Here is a 23876-nt window from a genome sequence, read left to right as displayed (position 1 = left end):
AATGGCCATCGCCTCAATCAAACTGATACTTGTTAAAGACCTTAGCTTAAAAAAGGCCATGGTTCTCCACTGCATCCTGGGCCATCTCCAGTCATCCTGATCTATCTCTTGCCACTGCACCCAGTTGGCTCTGGAGGTGGAAGTGAGGCTGGTGACTTTGCACAGCCCTGCTTCACTTAAATCCAATTCACTTGCATATCATGACATCACCTCCTAATGTCATGCTCTTCTTCCAGAAGAAGACAACAACAACAGGGCTGTAAAATGGAAGAGAGCATAGCCTTGTTTTCTTTGGCTCCTGAGGGCAGAATGAGGCTAAGGGAGAAGGTACAGGGAAGTAGGTTTCTGCTCTATGTCAGGAAAAACAGACTTTAGCTGTAATGAGCAACGTTCTAATCACAGTGGAATGGGCAGCCTCAGGAGAGAGTGAGCTTATTATTACCTTAGCAGTCTTCTTCAAGAGAAGACTGACCAGCCTCTTGTCAGTGGTGGTGTCCTCTGGGGTAGGGATTGGACTGTGCTCCCCTCCTTGGGCCTTTTCAGTCCTGGAATCATCTTTTTCTCTGTAAGTTCTCCCATAGGTATATGTATTCAGGGGCCTTATGGAATTCAGCAGCCAGACCACAGGGTTCAGGGCCCACCTCTGATGCAGTGATGGACTGGTGCCTGAGGAAGGGGCTTGGGACTTGTTCTGAATGGCTGATGAGGGCAGAACCAGGAAGCGGGGGGAGGAGGATTGTTTAGGCTCCATGCATCTGGAAGAACTTCCTAACAACTATAACTGTCTAAAGTAGAACAACGGTCCCCCCCCTCAAAAGCAGAATCTATGTGAGTGCTTTAAAAAAAATCAACATTTTTCTTTTTTTATTAATTAATTTTGACATTTCGTTTTTACATTTTGAGTTCCAAATTCTCTCTCTTCCTCCAGTCCTTCCCCCACCCATTGAGAAGGCAAACAATATGATCCCCATTGTACATGTGAAATCATGCAAGACATATTTCTGTATTAGCCATTCAACAGACATTTATTAAGCACCTACTACGTGCCAGGCACTTTGCTCAGCACTGGAGATACACTTATTAGCAATGTTCTTTCTTTTTCCAGTGTGGGTTGGGTTAGATGGCCAATGAGGTCCCTTCTAACTCTGAAATTCTGATGTCCCCCTAGTTTCCCCAATTGTGGAATGTGCTTAATAATCCCTGCACTACCTACCTCACGGGGTTATGGTGGCGGAAGTCCTTAATGTTCTTTATAAGCATTAGCAGTGCTGACAGTGATGCTTGTTGTGCACATGCATGTGTATATAATAATCTGAATGTTATCTTTACATGCAAGTACTGCCTTGTGTTGTACAAGTGAGTCATGCTTGGGTATTTGCATACGAAGGCATGTTTGTATAGTGTGTGAAGGGCAGATGGAGGTTCTGCCCTGTAATGTCCCTTGTTTCTGGCTCCTTCCTAACTCCTGGACCAGGGCTTCTGCTCCCTGTTGTCTCCTGACAGCCTGACCAGGTTTGCATGGCAAATGACTTGTGCCCTGCCAGGTGGGGCTGAGCCAGGGCCTCCTGTGAACTCCAGGCAGCCCCTCCCTGGCTAAAGGAGTAATGTGTGAGGAGTTTAGAGGAAAAGTAGTGCCATGGGGAGACTATTAAATGAGATAATATGTAAATCACTTTACAATGCATTAGATTAATGTTAGTTGATATGATGATGGTGATACCATCCTCTCCTTCTTGAGCTGGGTTCTCCCCAGAGTAGCCACCATTATCTACCTGCCCTGTAGTGACCAGGAAGCTGAAGCCTGGCCCTGGTCCTGGCCTTGCCTCAGGTTCTGTGTTCTTTCCATTGCACCACGCCACCTCCTGTGTGTAAATGTGCCCACTGGCTCACACCAGGTCCCAGCCTTCTTCACAGGAAGGATGACCATGTACTGTGGTGGAGAGAGGCCTAAGCTGGGAACCAGGGGATCTGGCTCTGGTGTGGGCTCTGCTAACTCACTGGGTGACCTTTAACAAATCACTGCCCTCCTTTGAGTTTGAGTTTCTGTGTAAGATGAGGGAGTGGGCAGAGGTTCTCTAGCTGAGAAGCCTAGCCACAGGGTGATGCTGTCTAGGAACTGTTCCCCCTGCTCTCTGTCTGTGGTCTAGAGCCTTCCAGAGCTGAGGAGGGGCTTCCAGTTCACAAGGAGGGGCGATGGCCTGTCTTAAGAACCAGAGCAATTCATTTCCTTCTTCAGAGACTGACTGGTTAGTCTGGTTCTACAGCTTCCCCTGGAAAAAGCATTTCTTCTGAAGTTGGTCTGTTCTGTCCCTTTAATTCATTGGGAGTGGTCTTCTTCAGTGCTGCTTCTCCATATCTCTCCCCTCAAATTGCCCTTCTCTTTGTCTTTCTACCTTTTTTCATGCTTACTTCTCTATTTCTCTCCCCTTATCTCTACGTTCTCTCTTGTCTTTGCCCCTGTCTCCCTCCCCCTCCTCCCATCTCTTCCCCTCAGTCTCTATCTCTTCCTCCCATCGCTTTCTTTCCGTCTCTGTCTCCTCTTTTACCATCTCTTCCTCTCAGTCTCTATCTCCTCCTCCCATCTATTCCTCTCAGTCTCCCTCCCCTTCCACCCATCTCTTCCCCTCAGTCTCTATCCCCTCCTCCTATCTCTTTTCCTCAGTCTCTGTCCCCCCTTCTCCCATCTCTTCCCCTGTCTCTGTCCCCCCTCCTCCCATCTCTTCCCCTCAGTCTCTGTCCCCCCAATCTCTTCCCCTCAGTCTCTGTCTCCCCTCCTCCCATCTCTTCTCATCAGTCTCTGTCCCCCTTCTCCCATCTCTTCCCTTCAGTCTCTATCCCACCTCCTCCAATCTCTTTTCCTCAGTCTCTGTCCCCCTTCTCCCATCTCTTCCCATCAGTCTCTGTCCCCCCTTCTCCCATCTCTTCCCTTCAGTCTCTATCCCACCTCCTCCAATCTCTTTTCCTCAGTCTCTGTCCCCCCTTCTCCCATCTCTTCCCCTCAGTCTCTGTCCCCCCTCCTCCCATCTCTTCCCTCAGTCTCTGTCCCCCTCCTCCCATCTCTTCCTCTCAGTCTCTGCCCCCCCATCTCTTCCCCTCAGTCTCTGTCCCCCTCCTCCCATCTCTTCCCTCAGTCTCTATCCCCCCTCCTCCCATCTCTTCCCCTCAGTCTGTGTCCCCCCTCCTCCCATCTCTTCCCATCAGTCTCTCCATCCCCTCCTCCCATCTCTTCTCCTCAATCTTCCCCTCTCCTAAGGAGCTCCAGTCACCCTGAGCAGAATGCCCAAGACCAGCTTGAAGTTTTATGAGCTGGGCATCATGGGGGAAGGAGGACTATAATTTACTCCTAATCACAGTGCTCTGAGTTTGCAGTCCATCTTTCTCAGAGTCTCCATGGGCTCAGACATGATCTCATTTATCTGTGAGTGGTACCCATTGTGGGACTAGCCTCTTGCAGATCCTTGGCCTCCTACCAGACAGACCATGAGCTTCCCAAGGGTAACCACAGCTTAGTCAGCCTGTGCCCACAGGGTGTCAGTAAATGCTTGGCAGTTCAACTCACCAATTCCATTCCATTCAGTGTAGTTCAATTTGAACTGTACCTACTATGTACCATATATTGAGCTAATCTTGAGAAGTTCACTGTTTAATGGGATTTAGGGAGTGGGACTTATGTGTCCAGATAACTATAAGATGAGTTAGAACATAATTAAATGAAGAAAGGGGGTCAAACACAGAAGACTTGAGAAATCCAAGGTGGAAGGAGGGGAGGAAGGAGGGGAAAGATGGCTTCTGGCTGAGGAGGTCAGGGAAGGCTTCATGGAGAAGGTGGCTCTGAGCTTAGTCTTAAGAAGGAAACAGATGACAACAAACAGAGATAGGGAAGGGTTTCTGAGTTCAGGCAAAGGGGTAGTCTTTGCAGAGGCAAGGTTGGATGTGAAGGCTGGTGGTCCAGTTTGTTGAAAACAGAGTGCATGAAGGGGAGTGATGGGGACATGGGAGTTGAAAGGAAAATGATCAGACGAATGGACAAGGTAACCTCTGTACAGATGGCTCCCTGGGCCTTGCTTACATGGAGTTAACTAACAAGAGCCATAGATGCCAGTATATGTGAGCTCTGACCTGAGCTAAGCAGAATAAACAGGCTGCACAGTGGAGAGACTGCTGATTTGGAGCCAGGGCCTGGGTGTAAGTCACAGCTCTGCCTAGGTGGTGATAAAAGCTGGGAGACTCTGGGCAAGTCATTTAACCTCTGAACCTCCTCAGTTTCCTCATCTGTAAAATGGAGATAATTCTAATCTCACGGAGTTGTTGTGAGGATCAAATGAAATAATATATGTTAACACCTTTTTAAACGTCGCCACTTATTACTTGTGTGACCTTGGACAAATCACAACTTCTCTGGGCCCAAACGGTTTCCTTGTATGTATACTAATGGGGTGGGATCTTATGATCTCCAGGTCTCTTCCAGTTCTAGATCTCTGCTCTTCTGGATCTTAGTCTTCTTTCTAATAAGTTCCTTGCCCCATATTACTTGGGTTCTTAATCTTGTTTGGGTCATGATCTCTTTTGGCAGTCTGGTGAATCCTATGGACCCCTTCTCAGAGCAATTTTTTAATGCATAAAATAAAATACACAGGATTGCAGAAGAAGCTAGTTATGTTGAAATAGAGTTATCAAGATATTAAAAAACCAAATTCATAGACCGCCCCCCCCCAAATCTGTCCTTGGACCTTAGGCTAAGAACCCCTGATATAATTTAAGCCAAAAGCATCCTGACATTTCCATTACTACAGGTAAGTTTCTCCCTTTTTGAAATGAAAGGCTGAACTAAAGAATCTGTGAGGGCTTTTCCAGCTCTGACAGTCCTGTGGTTTTATGGTGTCCCTGTATTCCTTACAGGTCCCAGTGCATAGCAGGTGTTTGGTATTTGGTGTTTGTTGATAGGATAATTGATTGCTGGGCCAGATGGGAATTATACTGCGTTTTCCCGTATGATTCAATCACTTGTCTCATTCTGTCCAGTTAGTTGAGGGTCAGAGGGTCACTGGTGACAAGCCGGAGGGAGCAGGGCAGGGTGGTCCCTTCCAAGAACACCCCCCTCCCCAGATGGAAGCTGTGAGGGAGGCTGGGGGAAAGGAGGAGGGCATATACCCAGCCAGTACTCCCCAAAGGGCCCTAGGGGATGCCCTGTTGCTAGGAGACAGGAAGGCTGGTTGGAAGCAATTCTGCCTCTGGCCTCAGGATGACTGAGATTTCCCCCCCCCCCAATCTAGTGGGTGTGGCAGAGGAGTGGACTGAAAGAAAAGAAGAGGGGGAGGAGGAGGAGACATAGGACCTAATTTTGTGTGACTCATACAATCAACCCAAGTTCATGGAGAACCTACTATGTCTGAGGCCTTGTACTAGGTTCTGTGGAAGTGACAGAGATGAGCTAGGCACTGAGGTGATCTGGGCCAGCATATTTGGAGATAAGCTAAATTCTGGATTGATCTGTTTTAGCATGGGCTGTATGACTTGGAGTCTAGCTGGTTTCTAGGCTAGGTTGGGCCCAGCTCTTTGAGGATTGGCTGAATTTTTAATCTGGCCGGGTAATAAGCAATGCCATCTCCAATCCAAACCACAGATTCTTAGGTGTTTGTGTCCAGGCCACAGTCAGCTCCTGGGACAGGTCCCAGGCCCTGTCATTTAATTCGAATAGCCCTGGAGTTGTGCAGAATCAGCTCAGAGCTTTGGGCCATGACTCATCAAAAATGGAGGAGGGGAGAGTAGGAGGTACTCAGTCCTTTGTCCCACCACTTAGTTGCTTAAAATGGTTCTTGTCTATGCCCAGTGGCCTTTGACTTGGAGACAACTTCCTTTGAGTGTGAGTTAGGGTTAGCCAAGGGACCCCCAAGCTTTTCTGTCTAGCCTCAGCCTAGTCCCTGAACTACCTTTTGGGGACTCACGGTTGGTAAAAAAACCTTGATCGGAATTAGAAGAATCTCTAGCCAACTATGCGGTCCACCCTCCCTCTTTTACAGAGGAGGAAACTGAGGTCCGGAGAAGAGAAAATATTTTCCCAAGGTCACATAATGAGTTAGTGACTGAGCCAGGACTAAACCCAGTTCCTGAGTAGGGAAAAGCCTGGGGCCCTTTCCACTAATTTTCCCCTTCCTCCCTACTTTGTCTCTGCCCCCTTCTGCTACTACTACCATCATTAGAGAGATGAAAGCTATTCTTCAAGGACCAGAATGGTACTGTGGAAAAAACCTTGGACCTGGCATTAAGAGACATTAATTTCAATCTCAATTTATTTCAATCTTTGTTCTTCCACTGAGAATCATAACATCCAGAGCTCTAGCCTAGTCCATACCACCCCCTCCAAACACTCCCATTTTACAGAGGAAGAAACTGAAGCCCAGAGAGGGGAAGATCAATTTCCCATAAAGCTTCTCCCCCTTCCCCGCCCTTCCCCAACCATCCTTCCCTTATAACAAAGAAATAAAAAAATACAATGAAACAAAACAAACCAACACATAGGGAGTCACTGTGGTATAGTAAAAAGAACACTGGCTCCCAAGTCAGAGGTTTTGGGTTCAAATCACAGACTTTGATGTTTACTGCTACCTGTGTGACCTTGAGTAGGTCATTTAATTTCCTTGGGCCTTGGTTTCCTCATCTGTAAAATGAATTGGTGTTAGACTAGATAGATTCTGTGGTTCTTTCTGACTCTAGATGATGTTACCCCTTTGATAGTCTGGTGAAATCTGTGGACCCCTTCTAATGTTTTTAAGTGCATGAAATAAAATATATGGGATTGCAAAGGAAACCAATTCTATTGAAATAAAGAGGTAATTCCCCTGCTCTAGATAAAGGATCCCATGAACCTTTGAAATTACTCATATCTCATCATAAAGGATAAGCTCATTCAACACGTGTGGTCCCCTACCTCTCTCTCCATATAAGCATGGAGAAGAACAGAGCTTTTCCAGTGCAGATTTAGATGAAGAAATGATGCCGAAGGCCATTTGTAGTCCAAGTGGAAAGTGTCTGGAAATCAGTACATTGTTTAGTCCGGCAGGGTGGTGGGGATACAGCCATTAAGTAAAGAGAAGGGAAGATCAGCTCTGGAAGGAGTCACAGACTTCATTTGTACACAGGGTCCAATCCTTGGTTTGGGACCTAACACTTACTTGTGGAGCTGGCTTCAAAACTGTCTGGTGCATAGGGAGTCTGTAGAAACTACCATGGGGCAGGTGAGCAGAAGATAGAAAGAGAAATATTAAGGTTCCCAAAGTTGAACACTTGGTTATTACTGGCTCGATAATTTGGTTAGGAGAAAGAGTGGACTTGAGAGTGCTGGATCCTAATCCCAACTCTTAGCTGTGTGACCTTAGGCAAGTCTCTTACCCCGTCTTAGCTTCCACTGCCTCCTGAAAAGCAAGGGTTATAGTATCTGCTTTCCATCCCAGGACTACTGTGAAAATCCAATGTAGAAATACTTTGTAACTATCAAGCACTGTAGGAATGTGAGGTGACCCTGGGTTCTTGAAAGTAATACCAGTAGAATGTAGTCTTTGGAACATGGTGCTCAGCTGGGAAGGGGGATGCTTCCAGTGTGCCTTTCCTCTGAGAACCAATCTAAATTCATGGAGGCATACCAGTAGAAAGAAGGTTGGCCACTCAGTTGTTTTTCCAGTTGTGTCTGACTCTTCATGATCCCATTTAGGGTTTTTTTGGCAAAGATATTGGAGTGGTTTGCCATTTCCTTCTCCAGTTCATTTGACAGATGAAGAAACTGAGGCAAACAGGGTTAAGTGATTTGTCCAGGGTCACACACCTAATAAGTGTCCAGGGTCACACACCTAATAAGTATCTGAGGCTAGATTTGAACTCAGGGAGTCTTCCTGACTCCAGGTCTGATACTCTGTTCACTGCTGCCCCAAGTTGGCCACTACCAGAATTTTTCCTATCAGAACATTCATGAATTTTTCTACCAGAACAATTCATGAAACTGTTTTACTAAGGTCAATCAATCAGTCAATCAATAAATATTTGCTAAATGTTACAATGTGCCAGTCACTGGGCTAAGCTAAGGTGTGTAGGAGAAGTGATCTACCTGGGCAGATGGAGTGCTTTCCCCAGGGAAATCACACATCCATCATATATTATTATTATCATCTCATTTTTACCTTATTTGATGGCATTAAGAGAGAAACAGTCATGGGACAAGTTGCTATCCTATTTCTTTTTTATATTTAATGTTCCATGGACTATTGAGCCAGTGGATAAAATAGCTGCTTTTTGTAATTGAATGAAACAGTTGTGCTGTAAACTCCTGTTCTCTAGTCTCAGAACATATCAGGAGGAACAAGTCCAGAAGCAGATGGGATGATGGAGATGATATGTACTTCATCCTTTCCCACATGCCTTTGTGTCTCTACCACTTGGTCTCTATCTTTTGAAATCTATTCATTCCACTGAGTTTGGAGATTTGAGTATTCAGTATGGTGACATCTGTTAAAAATTGTCCTTATTCATTCATTCAACAAGTACATTTATTAAGTGCTTAGGTGCAGGGCATACAAAGACAAAGTCAAAATTGTTCCTGTCATCAAGTAGCTTACGTCTATTGAGTGGGAGAGAGGGTGAACAACATGTACGCTTATAAGCAAATGCCGAACACTTACAAAGACAACATTAGGTAATTTTCCGGAGCAGGGGGAGAAGGCTGGATAATGGAATGGATAGCATGCTCAATTTGCTTGGAGGGTTAGCTAACATACTAAATAACAGAGATCCAAAAAGATCTTGAGAGACTAGAGCATGGGATTGAATTGAATGAGATGAAATTCAATAGGGATAAATGTAAAATTTACATTTGAGTTAAAAAACTCAAACTTCACAAGTACCGAGCAAGGGAGGATTAGTTAATCAACACTTTGTGATTTATCTGGAAGGGATCTGGGAGGCTTAATAGACAGCAATCTCAATGAGTCAGCATATGACAGCCAAAGAAGTCTGTGCATTCTTGGGCTGGGTTGAGAAAGACATAGCTTCCAGCTATCAGGAGTCATTCTTTACTGTGCTCTAACCACCTCTAGGAGGTTGGGTTCAGGTCGGCTGCAGTCTCTGAAGGACCCTGATAAGCTGAGGAGCAACCTGGCTGCAAAAGGGTCTTGAATCCTTATCACGTGAGGATCATTTGCAAGAACTGGAGATACTTACCCTAGAGATAAGAAAATTCAGAGGAATGTGATAGTCATCTTCAAATATCTGAAGGGCTGCCCTGTGGGAGAGGGATTGCCTTGCTACACATGATCTCAGAGGGCCCAGTGAGCAGTGGAAGTTGAAAAGGGCAAATTTAGGCTTGATGCCAGGAAAAAAACAATCAAAAAACTTCCTACCAATTAGTACTATCTGAAATTGGAATGACTTGTTTTGGGAGGGTAGGAAATTCCCTGCTTGGGGAGCTAGGTTACACTGGATAGAAGACTACGCTTGGAATCGGGAAGAATCATCTTTTACTCATCACTTACTAGCTGTGTGACCCTGGGCAAGTCACTTAACCCTTTTTACTTTAGTTTCTTCATCTGTAAAATGGGCTGGAGAAGGAAATGGCAAACCACCACGGTATCTTTGCCAAGAAAACCCCATGGGTTCGTGAAGAGTCGGACGTGACTGAAGAATAACAACAAATGCCCCTTTATTGGAACAGAGGTTGGATGATAGTTTGTGGGTAGTGTTTTTTTAGTAATGATTCCTTTAGGGAATGGGTTGGATTAAATGAATGCTTGAGGACTCTTCCTATTCATAAATCTATGAAGGTATTTTATCTCTCATCCAGGTCAAACCCTTTATTTTATGGAGGCCTAGAGAAACAAAGGCACTTGCCTAAGTCCACTTCCTCAACAACACAACTCTACAAGCATTTTCTTCAATGCTTGCTTGGTGGTAGACAGAGGAGTAGCGTGGACTATGAGATGGAAGATTAGCTTAGGTGCCAAGAAGATCTGGGTTCCCGTCTCATCTCTGCCACATACTGGCTGTCCATCAACAAGCATTTTTTGGGGGGGGTGTTAGGCAATGGGGTTAAGTGACTTGTCCAGGGTCACACAGCTAGTAAGTGTTATGTGTCTGAGGTTGGATTTGAACTCAGGTCCTCCTGAATCCAGGGCCAGTGTTCTATCCACTGTGCCACCTAACAGCCTCAAGTAATTTTTTTATTAATAGCCAACTTTTCAGCTGTCACTGGGCAAGTTGCTTACTTTCTTCTGCTCTAGGCCACTCTCTATAAAGTTGCAGAGAAGGGGCCAACCTTTATTAGTAGAGGATATTTCCTCAAAGGGTAGTTCCCATGCCAGTGAAATGACAGGTCCAGTCCCTCTTCCTCTTCCTCCCCCTATATGCAAGGCACTGTGGATTCGAAGGCTAAAACAACTCATCCCCTGCCCACCAGGAGTTTCCATTGTACTGTGACATTACAACATATTCACAAATAAATATTTTTGTCGTTCGATTGTGACTGACCCTTCGTGACCCCATTTGGGGTTTTCTTGGCAAAGATACTGGAGTGGTTTGTCATTTCCTTCTCCAGCTCATTTGACAGATGAGGAAACTGAGGCAAGCAGGATCAAGTGACTTGTCCAGGGTCACATAGCTAGTGAATGTGTGAGACCAGGTTTGAACTCAGAGAAATGAGTCTGACTCCAGGTACTCTATCTACTGTGCCATCTAGCTGCCCACGAGCATATGCAAATAAGCATAATGTAAGGAAAATTGAGGGTAAAGAAGGGCCAGGCCAGGGAAAACCTCACAGAGGAGGGGCCCTTGAGTTGAGCCTTAAAGGAAGATAAGGATTTTGAGAGCAACTTAGGTTTGATGTCAAAAACAAAGAAAAAACCCAACTTAACTGAAGACTAGAACTACCAAGAAGTGGAATGGGCTGCTTTGAGAAATAATGGGTCTGTCATCCTTGTTGGTCTTCAAGCAGAGTCTGAATAATGACCACTTGTTGGGTGTGTAGTAGTCGGGGCAGGTTGGTGGTGCCATAGTACACAGATGCTCTGGGCCTAGAGTCAGGAAGACTCATTTTTCTGAGTTCAAATCTGGCCTCGGATACTTACTAGCTATGTGACCCTGGGCAAGTCACTTAACCCTGTCTGCCTCAGTTTTCTCATCTGTAAAATGAGCTGGAGAAGGAAATGGCAAACCACTCCAGTATCTTTGCCAAGAAAACCCCAAATGAAGTCACAAAGAGTCAGACACAACTGAACAGCAGCAACAGTGGGGATTTCTCTAACTCTTGTGTCAGAGTAGATGGCCACCAAGACCTTTTCCAACTCTAAAACATTCTGTGGGAGAGGGCATCTGTTCTAGGTTTCTGCCAGTGCACAAAGGTGATAGGCAGGAGGTGGAATTTGAAGACTTGCTGGTAGTTTATCTTGGCTGGAATATGAGTCTGCAAAGGAGGGAGGACTGTGAAATAAGGCAGGAATGATGCATGAGAACCCTGCTGTGAAGGGGCTTACAGTCCAGGCCAAGGAGTTTATATTTTATCCTGTCAGAAATGGGAAGCTTCTGAAGGCTTGTTTGGTGAGGAAGGAACCCGGTCAGACTTGTGCCTTCAGAAGAGAGACTTGTTAGGGGCGTATGTACCAGCAAAAGGACTAGATTTGAATTCCCATGAGCTGGGGTCAGCTCTGATACCTGTGTGACCTTATGCCCTTGATTCCTCTGAGCTTCAGCCTCTTTGATGGTTGGAAAAGAAGGGCTGGGACCAGATGATCTCCAGGGTTCCTTATTGTTCTGAATCGATGATTCTCTGATCTCTGTGGATGATTGGAAAGGGGAGAGACCAGGGGCGAGGAAGCCAGTTAGGAGGCTATGATAGAAGACCAGTTGAACAAGGGTGGAGATAACTGACTGAAGGTGGTGGAGTGAGGGAGAGAGAAGAATCGAAGATGCCTCTGAGGGTGTGAACTTGGGTGGCCAGGGACGATTGTATGTGTACAAGACCTTAGATGTCTTCTGTCTCTGAATCTGTGGTTCTGTGCCTTATTTCCCTTGAAGAAAATAACAAAGGCCAATCAAGTACTCAATCATGATGCTGAGGGAGGTGGGCTTACTTCTTGAAGGGGGTGATTGGGGAAGACATCCTAGAGTAGAAGAAAGGAGAAGAATGAGGAAAAGGAGAAAGAAGTGGGGCTCAGGAAGAAGTGAGCAAAAGCTTGAAGGCATATTGGGAGGGGGTGGGGAGAGGCCCAACCCAGTCTTGTTTCTCTGTTTATTCATGAAAACATTTGTTTTCATTGTAAACACACCTTGAACACACACCTGGCTTGTATACCACATATCCTCATCCTCTTCTCCCCTCATGCAGTGCTTTCTGTTGGGCTTACCCAGCTCACAATTGTTGAACCCAGATAATGGAACCCAAGACATTGTTGGGGGTGAGGAGGGTGGTAATGATAAAAAAGACCACTTCTAACTCTACCTGAGCACTACCTTTATTATTCTCAGGCTAGTATAATGGGTTGGGAGTCAAGAGCCCACCAACACTACCTTGCTGTATGACCTTGGTCAAGTCCCTTCTCCTCCTCTGAGTCCCAGTTTCCATCTGTGTAAAACAGAGAGAATGATGCCCCCAGTCAGCCTCACAAGGCTGTTGTGAAACCTATAGTCCCACCCTGTTCAGTAATATCTTGGTGCTACAGCTGGGGCCGTCACAACTCAGGAAGGAGATTGATTGAGGGCTAGTTGGGAAAGGCTTCCTTCCCAGGGCATGTGGAACCTGGACAAGGCCTTGAAAGGTGGGTAGGCTGAGGGGAGGAAGGTAGTGATCCTGTCAGAGAAGCCTCTACAGGCAGCATTGAGCCTGGCCTGTAGGAGCCTGGGACCCAGCTTGACCCCAGCTGGTGTCCCCCTTCCTAGGTGTCAGGGGCATTTGAAGGCTGTAAGTTTGGATTGCTTAGGTGGGAAGGAGTTGGAGGGAGTGGGATGGGTGCTAGGAGCACCCAGGGCCTCAAGTCCCAGGTGGGATTGTAGTAGGGATGAGGATGAGTCATAAAGAATGAGTCAAGGTTTCTCCCACCCCTTCCTGCAGGGCTGTTGCAGAATTCAGTGGGGCAGAACTTCAGAAATGAAGAAGGAGAGACAAAAAAGAAGAGCAGAGAAAGGAAGTGCAGGCTGGACCAGGTGACTTTTAAAGGGACTTCTTACTCTGAGATTCTAGGATTTTCTGGGATGGGAGGCAGAGGGATGAAGGAGAGACAGAAACAGCGAGACACTGGTACAAAACCTTGGGAGAGAGACAAGGAGCTGTTGAACTAGACTGCGTGCTGCTCAAGTCCTTTGCAAATGATTTTGAGAGATCTAGAGATTCAGAGATGGGGAGAGGCAGAATGAGATAAAGGAGAACTGTGGAGGAAGAGATAGAGAGAGGCAGAGGTCTGAAGGAGGGTGGAAAGTCAGAGCACGGAGCTGATGCAGCCTGCACGTGGCCAGCTTCCCTTTGGGCTGGGCTGGGCTGGGCCATCAAGTGCCTGCGGAGCTGGGGGGGTTGGGAGGGGAGAAGGTTGGCAGCCTGTCCAGCACCAGGCCCCCAGGGCTGTGGGCTGCGGGCACATCGCCCAGCTCCCTGATCAGGCTGAGCTGCTGCGACTGCAGTCAGCATCAATCACCCTCCCCGCCAGTGGGGGAACGAGTGAACGGGGAGCAAGCGGGGGTGTCTGAGAGCTGAGCCTGCTCTGCGGAGGGAGCTCCCCCTCCCCCGCCCTTGAGTGGGGCAGCCCCCCAACCCTGGAGGAGAACAGAGCCAAGAAGTCTTTCCCCTCCCCTCCCAGGATGGGGATGGCCCAGCCCCAGGTAGGAATGATGGCCCAGCTGGGGAGGTAACTTGCTGTGAGTAAGCAAATTGGGTCCTGGTGGACCTCTGGAGGAGGCAGGGTGGGAAGGCTGGAGTTTGCAGACTCTGGGGGAGGGAGGAAGAATTTTGTCTTTTTTTTGTCTTTTGCTGTCTCTTTCTGTCTCCCAATCCCCTTGTCTATTTCCTGCGTGCTTTGGGTTAGAGTTGCTGGAGGTGGGGAGGGTTGGACAGGGTCCTTGGCTCTACCGATGGAGCCTGGGATCTGGAATGAAGCCTGGCTGGGTGCTGGGCTCCCTAGGTCTTGTCCTCTCTGGCCTTTTCCTTCGTACTAAAGGTTCAGAAACTCAAGAATAACCTGGCTTCTATGTCCTGTGAGTTTTATTTGTGTGGGTCTGCAGGCCTAAGCCCTCCCAGGATCTAGGTCCTTTTCCATCTTCCTCCTTCCTTCTCTCTTATTTCGGTTTCTAGACTGACTTTCTGTCCTGACTACTCTGGGTCATGTCTTGGCTTCTCTCTGACTGGGCATTGGTCCTAGTGCTTGGTGGGGGAGGTGGTGTGGTTAGGGACCACACATGGGGTGTCAGGGGGCACAGAATGAGGAGGACTGATGGGGTCCCTCAGGTGGTATAGATATAGACTATCGATGTGGTTGTGGAAAGAATACTGGAGTTGCAATTGATAGCCTGGGATTTCAGTTCTAGTTCTGATGGGATTGGGTGAAATAATCATTAAGCTCTGACATGCTGTAATTTTGCCATTCAGGCTTTGCCAGTCAGTCAGGCTTCTCTTAACCAGTCTGTTTTTCTTGCAAAGACCTCAGACTCTGCCCTCAGCACTCCCCCACCATATGGCATCTTTGGGTTCAATCTCAGGTTTGCTCAATTGAGTTCTCTCTCTCAAAAAGAGGAAGACCTCTGGGAGGTGGGCTCTCCCACAGCCTCTTGAATTTCATGTTGGATTGAGACAGCTTCACCCCATCCAAGAGTGTTGTCCCCACCACCGCAAAGGGTCAGTGATAGGGGCCTAAAGAGGCCAACGGTAATCCCCCAGGGGAGGCTAGTGGGAGAGCTCAGTGTCCTTAGCCCTGAGCCTGAGATAACAGAGGAGGCTGTGTGCCCATGGCCAGATGGAGCCTTCACTAGAGTCAGTGTGTGCCAACCCCCTCCCCATGGATACTGTGAGCCCCAGGAATAGATGGGTGCTGCCTGGTGCCCAGGCCCAGCCCTGAGTCCCTTTGCCTGGCAGACTTGAGTCTACCAGACGCTGAAATATCATCCCTAGTATTCATAGAACTCGTTATATATTTTTTTCCAAGTTTCCCATTCAGTGTCTCCAGACACCCCTCTGAAGCAGGCAGTGTGAGAATGATTGTCATCATTTTACAGAAGAAGAAATCAATGCCCAAAGAAATGCTCTACTTACCCAGTGAATTAACAGGCAAACCTTGGGACTAGAACCCAGGTCTCCAGACTCTCACCCTAGTCTTCTTTCCATATATGAAGACTCAAGTAATAATAGGCCATATTTCTATAGAGTTCTAAGGTTTACAAAGCTCTCTCCTCTCGAATGAAAGAACAGAGGGTCTGAGGGTTAGTGACATATGCATGGTCATCTATGCAGTGTTATGTATAGAGGGCTGGACCTGAGTTTGAATTCTGCGTCAGACACTGTGTGACCCTGAGCAAGTCACCTTCCTTCTGAACCTAAGTTTCCTCATTTGTAAAATGAGGGTAATAATAATAGCACCTATATCACAGGATTATTGTGAGGCTCAAATAAGGTAATATATGTAATTTGTAAACCTTAAAGAGCTCTACAAATATGACTTATTGTTATTAATTGCTTGATAGGGATATAAAAATGAGGTTGACTACGGAACTATATGGTGTTAATTACTGTTCTTAGGATGGTCACTGTTGTGATACATGTGAGATAACAGAGCAGCAGGGATGTGTTTGACCCTCAGCTCTGCTGGTTTCTACTCCCCCTGTGTGACCTTGAGCATCTTACTTCTCTCTGGGTCTTAGGAAATTTATGAAATGAAGGAGGTAGATGATGATTTCTAAGGTCCTTTTCAGCTCAAAATTTTCTGGCCAAATGTAGCTGCATGATCTCCAGAGACATCTATGGGACTTGGTGCTTAACCAAACCCTAGTACATAACAAATGCCTACTGGGTGTCTGGGTTACTTCATTGTACTGACCTGAAGGGCTGGCATGTGGGGGTAACATTACTGCCTGACTTAAAATGATGAATAGCATAAGTAAGGTCCCATCTGTCATCCCTGGGTAATAACGGGGATATAATAAGCAGGGTAGTGGGGAGAGAGCATCCTTGCTCAATCAATAAGCATTTATAAATGTGTTCTGAGAAGTTAGGAGGTTATATATACATCTATACACTCAAGTAGAAAGCTCTTTACAAACCTTCTAGTGCTATCTATGTAAATGTTAGCTATAATTAGCTAACATTCAGGCTACAGAGACAAAAATGAAATCATCCCTGTTCTCCCGACACATTCTATCAGGGATGACAACATGTCCTCTTGTGTGTATATAAGCATTTACACAATAAACACATATAAAAATTAAATTTAATTTAAAAAACAAAATAAAATAGGGAGGGATGGGGTTCAGGGGAGCCTTGCTATAGAAGATGAAGCTTGAATTGGGACCTGAAGGAAGGAAGAAGGGGATTCTATGAGGTGGAGGTGGAGGGAGTGCAATTTAGGGATGGGGAATGGTCAGTGCAAAGACATGGAAATGGAAGATGGGGTACTGTGGATGAGGAAGAGCAAGAAATCCTATTTGGCCTCCTTTGGTTGGAGGCAGATGGTGAAGGATTTAAAAAGACAAGCTTTATTTTATCCTGGAGGCAGTAGGGAGCCAGAGCAGTTTATTAAGTAGGGGAGTGACGTGGTCTGACATCACGTCAAGTAAACCACTCTGTCAACTGTGTGGTGGATGGATTGGAGCAGAGAGAGACTTGAGGCAGGGAAGAACAATGGAGGGCCATTTTAATGGAACAGATAAGACCAGAAGATGGACACTTGGGAGGATGGTAGTATCTTCAGCAGAAATATGGGGGTTCAGAAAAGATGTGGGTTTAGGGGAAAGATAGTAAGTTCTGTTTTGCTTTCTGTCTCAGCAGATGAGGCCTGAGGGGAGGCAGCCCTTGTCACATATATTACAGTATCTGCTTCTCCTGGTTGTGGATCTAGAGAAAAGAGCACAGAATTTAGAATCGGAAGGAGAAATGACTTGTCCAAAGTCACCCAGTGAGTTCTTGGAGGAGGCAGGCTTGAATGCTGCTGTGCTAGCTTTAAGTCCAGAGCTCTCTCCATCAGCCTCTGCTGCCTCTCTGTGCCACACCACATGGCCAGTGCAGCATCTTGTCATGAGAGCAGTGACCTTGGAGTTTGGAGATCTGGCTTTCCGTCTCAGTTTTAGCTATTCACAAGATGTTCCACTCTGAGCAAATCTTTTCTTCTACCTGGGCTACAGTTTCCTTATCTTAAAAAAAGAATAATGGTGGTACCGTCTAACATCGCAGAGCTGTCAAGAGGAGCAAAGAAGATTACATATATAAAGCACAATACAAATGGGAACTATTATTTTTTAAATAAATATTTATTGGTATCTTTTTTTTTTTAAACATCACCTACATTTCCCAATATACACTACCTCTTTCTCCCAGACAGCTATCCCTTAAAACAAAGAATACAAATGAGGGGGAGAAAAACAAAACAGTTCAGCAAAATTAACCCATACATTGAAAAAGACTGTTATTATCTGTAGTGTTCCACATCACACTTCTCCTCTGCTGCCCCATCGCCCCACCAGGGAGAGAGGGAGGGGCCTTTTTATCTCTTCTTTGGAGCCAAGCTTGGTCATTATAATCTCACTGCATTGGGTTTCAATGGTGGCTTTGTTATGCTTTCCATTTCTCTTGTGGTCATTGTGTACACTGTTGTCCTGGCTCTGCTTACTTCACTCTGCATCAGTTCTTATAAGTCTTCCTGTGTTCCCCTATAGTTACCATTTCTCATAGCACAGTAATACTCCATTACATTCACGTACCACGATTGGTTTACCTAGTCTCTGGTTATTGGACGTCAACTTTTTCTAGTTCTTTGGTACTACAAAATGTTCTTTTATAAGTATTTTGGTGAATATGGGACCTTTCTTTTTATCTTTTATCTCCTTGAGGCATATGTCCAGCAGTGGAATATCTGGGTTAAAGAATATGAACATTTTAATCATTTTGTGAGAATATTTCCAAATTGTTTCCTCAATGGTTAGACCAATTCACAACTCTATTAAGTGCACATTAGCAGGTCTTCCATGGCCTGACCAACATCGACTATTGTCTTGTCATCTTGGCCAATTTTCCGGAGTTTAAGGGAAACTTCAGACTTGTTTTGATTTGAAATGGGGATTCTTATCATCTGTACTGATCACCTACTCTCTGCAGGGGCAGCTAAGTGAAGCAGTGGATACATTGCAGACCCTGAAGTCAAAATGACTCCTCTTCCTGAGTTCAAATCTGGCCTCAGACACTAACTGTGTGACCCCGGGCAAGTCACTTAACTATGTCTGCCTCAGTTTCCTCATCTCTAAAATGAGCTAGAGAAGGAAATGGCAAACTACTCCAGTATCTTTGCCAAGAAAGCCCCAAATGGGGCCACAAAGGGTCAGGCATGACTGAAAAATGACCGAATAACAATTCTCTGCTGGGCTCAGTGCTGGGTTTAAGTGGAAGAGGCAAAGATGAAGAACATCTGATCCCTGTCTTCAGGGAGCTTACAGTCTAGAAAATATTTCTTTATGATTGAGGCCTCTTTTGTGCTTTAAGCTGTGGAGTGGAGAGAGTGGAGGTTATTTAGGGCATCAAGGTTATTTTTGTGAACAGTAGAATGCAAGCTGTTTGAGGGCAGGAATTGATGTTTTTGTATTTTTGGTGCCTAGAACATAGTAGTAGCTTAATAAATGCCTATTGAATGAATATATATGAATTTTTCCCATCCTGGCTAGAGGGGGAATTGGACAGGTACAGGAGATTGGGTAGCCTGAGTCTGGGAGTTATTCATTTATTTATGTATTACTAAACCTTTACAAGATAAAATTGGAGGTTTCCTCAGCCCCCTGCTAATCTGGTTTTCTCTGCTCACAGTGAAGTATAAAGAAATGATCACAGGTTAACCATGGGTTCTAGGTCTCAAACTTGTCTTTCATTGAAGATTCTAGATCATGGGGTTGTTGACCAAGAGTTCTATGTTATGAGGTTGTGGTTAATTGGGGGTTCCAGGTCATGAGATAGTGAATGAAAGTTTGACTTCTGTGCAGTTGAACCAACATTTCATAATCACTTATGTGCCATTCTAAAGGGTGTACAGTTGTAATTAATGTGCCATTTAAGGCATGTTGATGTGGATGGGGCAGGGAAGGGTGGTCATATCAGAGAACTTGTCCTTCTTTCACTGAACATGAGGGTACCCCCATAGCAAGTTGGATCAGTCTGTGTGCCCAGCCATAGGCCGTAGGAGAAGTGAGGGTCAGAGAAAAGTGTGAGAGTCAGTTCTGTCCCCACGGAAAATGGCCAGCCACAGAATGAGAATGAATGTGAAAGCAGACCTTAGTGTGAAAGCTATTTTTGGATGAGGCTGAGAGATGGGCCTTTTATTTGGGCTGCTGGGTGCAAACTTAGAACTTGGGGAGTCCAGAGATGAATAGAAGGGGCCAAACTGGTAGTATAGAGCTGCTATCCAAGGGTGGGGAACCTGTGGCCTCGAGGCCACATGTGGCCCTCTAGGTCCTCAAGTGTGGCCCTTGGACTGAATCCAGACTTCACAGAACAAATTCCCTTCATAAAAGGATTTGTTCTGTAAAACTTAGACTCAGTCAAAAGGCCACACCTGAGGACCTAGAAGACCACATGTGGCCCTGAGGCCACAGGCTCCCCACTCCTGTTACCCTTACCTTCTGTGCTGCAGTAGAGAGGGAACTGGATTCTTAGAGCGCCACTTAGGGTCTGTAAGAGTCAGCAGATAGGACCAAATAGAAGGACTGTTGGATAAATCTATCACCTACCTAATATTACCATGTCCTTCTCCAGTATCACCGCTTCCCTTCTCTGATTCCAGTAGGCACAGAGCTGTTGCTAGCAACTGTGTCATATTCAGTTGATAGGGGGCAGACTTTGGGAAGATTGAGGATTGGTCTTAGTATCAAGGCCAGCAGTGATGAGACCACCTCTTGTACTTAGGGATGGCCCATCTGTTACCTAGAGAGTTAAGTTAGCCAATCTGTTGCATAGCTGGGAAAGGTAGGGAGTATGAAAATGGGGAAAGGTGAGCCTTGGGCCTCGGGAGAGGGGTGCTGTGGCTCTGAGGTGGTGTCCAGGGCCCAGGCGAAGAAGGGGGGTGGTTGTGCTGTGGAGGTTGAAGCCATAATGTGGCACCTGTAGAAGACTGTGAGGCACAGGGTTAGCTGCCATTAATGTGACGCATCAGTTAATAACAAGATGAAGCCCAAATCCTACCTTTTGCCAAGGGGCCTTTCCTAGTCCCTGGTACTAGTGCCTTCCTCTTGAGAGTGCCTTACCTTAAGTCTCTGTGTATCTTTTTTGTATCTGGTTATTTACATCTCTCCCATTAGAATGTAAGCTCCTTGAGGGCAGGGACAGAACCATGTTTTTGCCTTTCATTGTATCCTCAGTGTTTGGCTAAGTTATAAATGCTCAAGCAATTCTTGTTTTTTATTCTCCAGTTAGGGAGAGAATATTGAGACTCAGAGGGGAAAATAACTTGGCCAAGGTCACTTAGTAAGTCAGTGACAGAACTGGGAATGGTAAAACTCGGGTCCTGTGACTCTTAGTACAGGGCTCCTTATGCTTCACCAAAAAGTGGTTGTCCCCTATGGGAGAGCTTGTCATCACAAGCTAGAAAAGCATCCTGTCCCAGAGGCTTTAGGCTAGGAGTCCGGCCTGTAGGTCTAAGGGTCTGTCCTCTGCTAACCTGTTTCTGTGTCTTTCTCTTCCCTTGGTCTTTTCTGTCCCTCCCTGTGACTCTCCATCTGCCTCCATCTGTCTCTTTCCCTCCCTCCATCTGTGGCTCCTGCCCCTCCCGCCCCTCCATCACCATTATTTCCATGCCTCTCACTCCCATCTTGTGCCCTCGCTTATGCCTGCCCAGGCTCTCTGGTCACCATGACAATGGAGACAGGTCCTGATGCTGAGGTGAAGAAAGCACAGGAAGACCCTCCACCCCAACCCCCACAGCAGCTTGAAGCCTCGGCCTCTCAGGCCCCTGCCACCGCAGCCCCCACGGGCCCTGCTGGCCATCCTGAGGCTAATTCCAACGAGAAGCAGGGCACCCAGCCTGATCCCAGGCACGTGGAGCAGGTGAGTGTCCTGAGTTGCCAAAGGGCCTCACTGTGTGCCTGGGGCTGGCCACAGGTCCTTCTTCCAAACCCCATGGCCAGCAGGGATGCTGAGAATACAATTTTTCTGCTCTGTGTACCAATGGGATACCGGTTCTCCTCAAGCCTTCCTGCTCTGGCTTAATGAACTATTCACTGGAAACAATTCAAATCAGTCTAATTCTATGAAAATAAACTAAATTCCTAGAAGACCAGAGCTGGGAAGGACCTTAGAGATCATCATTTTTCCGAATAAGGAAACTGAGACCCAGAGAGTAGAAGGAACTTAATCCAAGGTCACAGAGGGAGTCACTGGTGAGGCTGGGACTAATAATAATATCTGATTAATATAAAATTTTAAAGTTTTCTAAAGTACTTTGCATACATTGCCATTTATATCTCATCACAACCTTGTGAGATAGGTACCACAAGCATTATTATCCTTATCTACAAATGAGGAAACTGAGGCACAGAGAGATTAAATGACTTGCCCATAGTCACACAGCTAGCATCAGAGTACACCCAGGTGAACTGATTTCACAACTCTAAAAGAATGATATGTCAGAGCTTGAAGGAGCCTTAGAGCTCTAATTTGGATTAGATCCAACTTCCTCATTTTACAGAAAAAGAAACTGAGGTTCAGAGGAGGAAAGGTCATAGAGACAGAGAATCTGGGTTTCCTTTCTCCAAGGCCATTGTCTCGCCCTGCACACCCAGAAGAGATTTCTGCCCAGGTTAGTTCTCCAGGTCCATGTATCATCCAACCTAATTTCACCAAAGGCAAAACAGAAGAACACATGGGTTTCTGCAAGTGCTCACATTTACTTAAAGAGGGTGTTCTGAACCTGGGATCCAAAAGCTTTTAGAAAAATAGTTGGGTGAAAAAAAAGAAAAGAAAAGAAAAATAGTTGGATAACTGTGTCTCAGTATAATTGGTTTCCTTTGTAATCCTAAGCGTTTTATATGTTTATAAACATTATTCTGACAAGGCATCAGCGGAATGCCAAAGGATCCATGATAGCAAAGAAGATTAAGAATCCCTGGGCTAAGGAGCCCAAACTGGCATTAGAGGCATTTGAAGTCACACAGTGAGCCAGTTGAGGCCTTAGCCCACACACTGTGTATCTGCCACCTGGTACAAAATGGTGTCAGGCTTTGACCAAAAAGATCCCCAAGGAAGGGATTCCCACCCTAGGTGTGAACAACTGAGGAAGAATGTAGCATTAGCACATGTTTTAGTTCTATATGTTTTCCTTTATAAAAACTATAACTCAGAGAAGAATCCTTAAATTTTAGACTGAAATGTCTGAGTGGGAAAGGATCTCTAAGAGCAGGAAGTAGTCATGCCCCCTGGGCTTGAAGATGTTCTGTGATGGGGAGTTCACTTTCTCCCAAGATCATCTAACCCTATCATTAGACAGCTAAGATTTGGAACATTCTTCCATATGCTGAGCTGAAATCCAGGTCCTTTGGACCTGCCTCTCTTCTCCCCTAATACTTTTAGTTTTGCCTTCTGAAGCTAAGCAGGACAAGCCTAGAGAAGAGATTTGATGGGGAACATGTTGGCTGTCTTCTAGCACAAACAGCTAGGAATGTGGAAGAGGGATCAGGCGTGTTCAGTTTGGCTCCAGAGAGCAGAGTTAGAAGCAAAGTGGGAGAGGTCCAGGCCCACATTTTTAGTCCCATATAAGGAAGAACTTGACAAATGTCCAGAGGTGTCCAGCAATGGGGCAGGCTGCTCAAGAGATGTTGGGAACTTGAGCCTCAAAAGGTGACTGAAGACCACTAGTGGACGAGAGCTGTAGAAGAGTTGCTCTGGGTCCGAGAGGCTTATTGCCCAACACCTACCTAGATGTCCTCTTCCTACTCAAAGATCCTATGAGTCTCAGATTCCATGAAAGTTTTAGCCTTTTCCCTTCAGATTGCTTGAAACCATCCTGTTGACTTATTACCTCCAGTGCTCTGTGTTTGAGGGGAGACAAAGATGAGTAAAATAGCCCCTGCCCTCCCAGAGCTTACAGCCTAATGGGAGGGCTGACTCCCACTTCTCTGGTGCTGTGTTTGCCAAAAACTTCCATTTCAGTTGTCCTGGGAGGGAAATCGAGCTGGAATTATTATCACCATTTTACAAAGATAGAAACAGAAGCCTGGGAGGATGATGGATTTGCTCAGGGTTTCTTAGTGGTGTCAGGAATAGACCCTAGGACCCCTGGCTCCCAGTCCGTGGCTTATCTCCCCGTCAGTCACTTAATCAAAGCACATTTATTAGGCACATGCTGTGTTTCTGGTACTGTGCTAAGGTGCTGGTAATACCAAGACAAAGATGTTAACAGTTCTGCCCTCAAGTAGCTTACTTTCTCTCAGAGAGACAGGAAAGCCTCTTTCCCCCAAGATCGAAGGAGGCTGTGATAACAAGTCCTTTGTGTTGATGCTGATCTGCAGGGCCTCGACATGGAGGAAAAGGATTATGTGGAGACCGATGGCCTCTCTGACAGGACAACACCCAGCAAGACCCAGAAATCTCCCCAGAAGATCGCCAAGAAATTTAAGAGTGCCATTTGCCATGTGACCCTGCTGGATGCCTCAGAATATGAGTGTGAGGTGGAGGTAGG

General features: G+C 46.0%; 1 protein-coding gene across 35 annotated transcripts in view; it reads left to right on the top strand.

Moving 5' to 3' along the window:
* The window catches only part of EPB41L1 (erythrocyte membrane protein band 4.1 like 1), a 107159-nt gene that overhangs the window by 26708 nt on the left and 56575 nt on the right, over positions 1-23876 (top strand). For 29 of the 35 annotated variants that reach the window (XM_020998654.2, XM_078150250.1, XM_078150244.1 and 26 more), the window contains 2 exons: positions 21039-21247; positions 23707-23871. In XM_020998654.2, coding sequence (XP_020854313.1) covers positions 21053-21247; positions 23707-23871 — 360 coding nt within the window. In that variant the 5' untranslated portion in view covers positions 21039-21052. Of the gene's footprint in view, positions 1-13084; positions 13177-13621; positions 13846-21038; positions 21248-23706; positions 23872-23876 lie in introns of those variants that run through there. The other 6 variants (XM_020998664.2, XM_020998663.2, XM_020998653.2 and 3 more) reach the window with 5 other exon arrangements.

The sequence above is a fragment of the Phascolarctos cinereus genome, unplaced genomic scaffold (genome assembly GCF_003287225.1).
Source record: "Phascolarctos cinereus isolate Bilbo 61053 unplaced genomic scaffold, phaCin_HiC Scaffold_2;HRSCAF=192, whole genome shotgun sequence".
In the NCBI taxonomy this organism is placed as follows: domain Eukaryota; kingdom Metazoa; phylum Chordata; class Mammalia; order Diprotodontia; family Phascolarctidae; genus Phascolarctos; species Phascolarctos cinereus.
The sequence above is the reverse complement of the archived record's forward strand: the minus strand, read 5'-3'. Positions and strand labels throughout refer to the sequence as shown.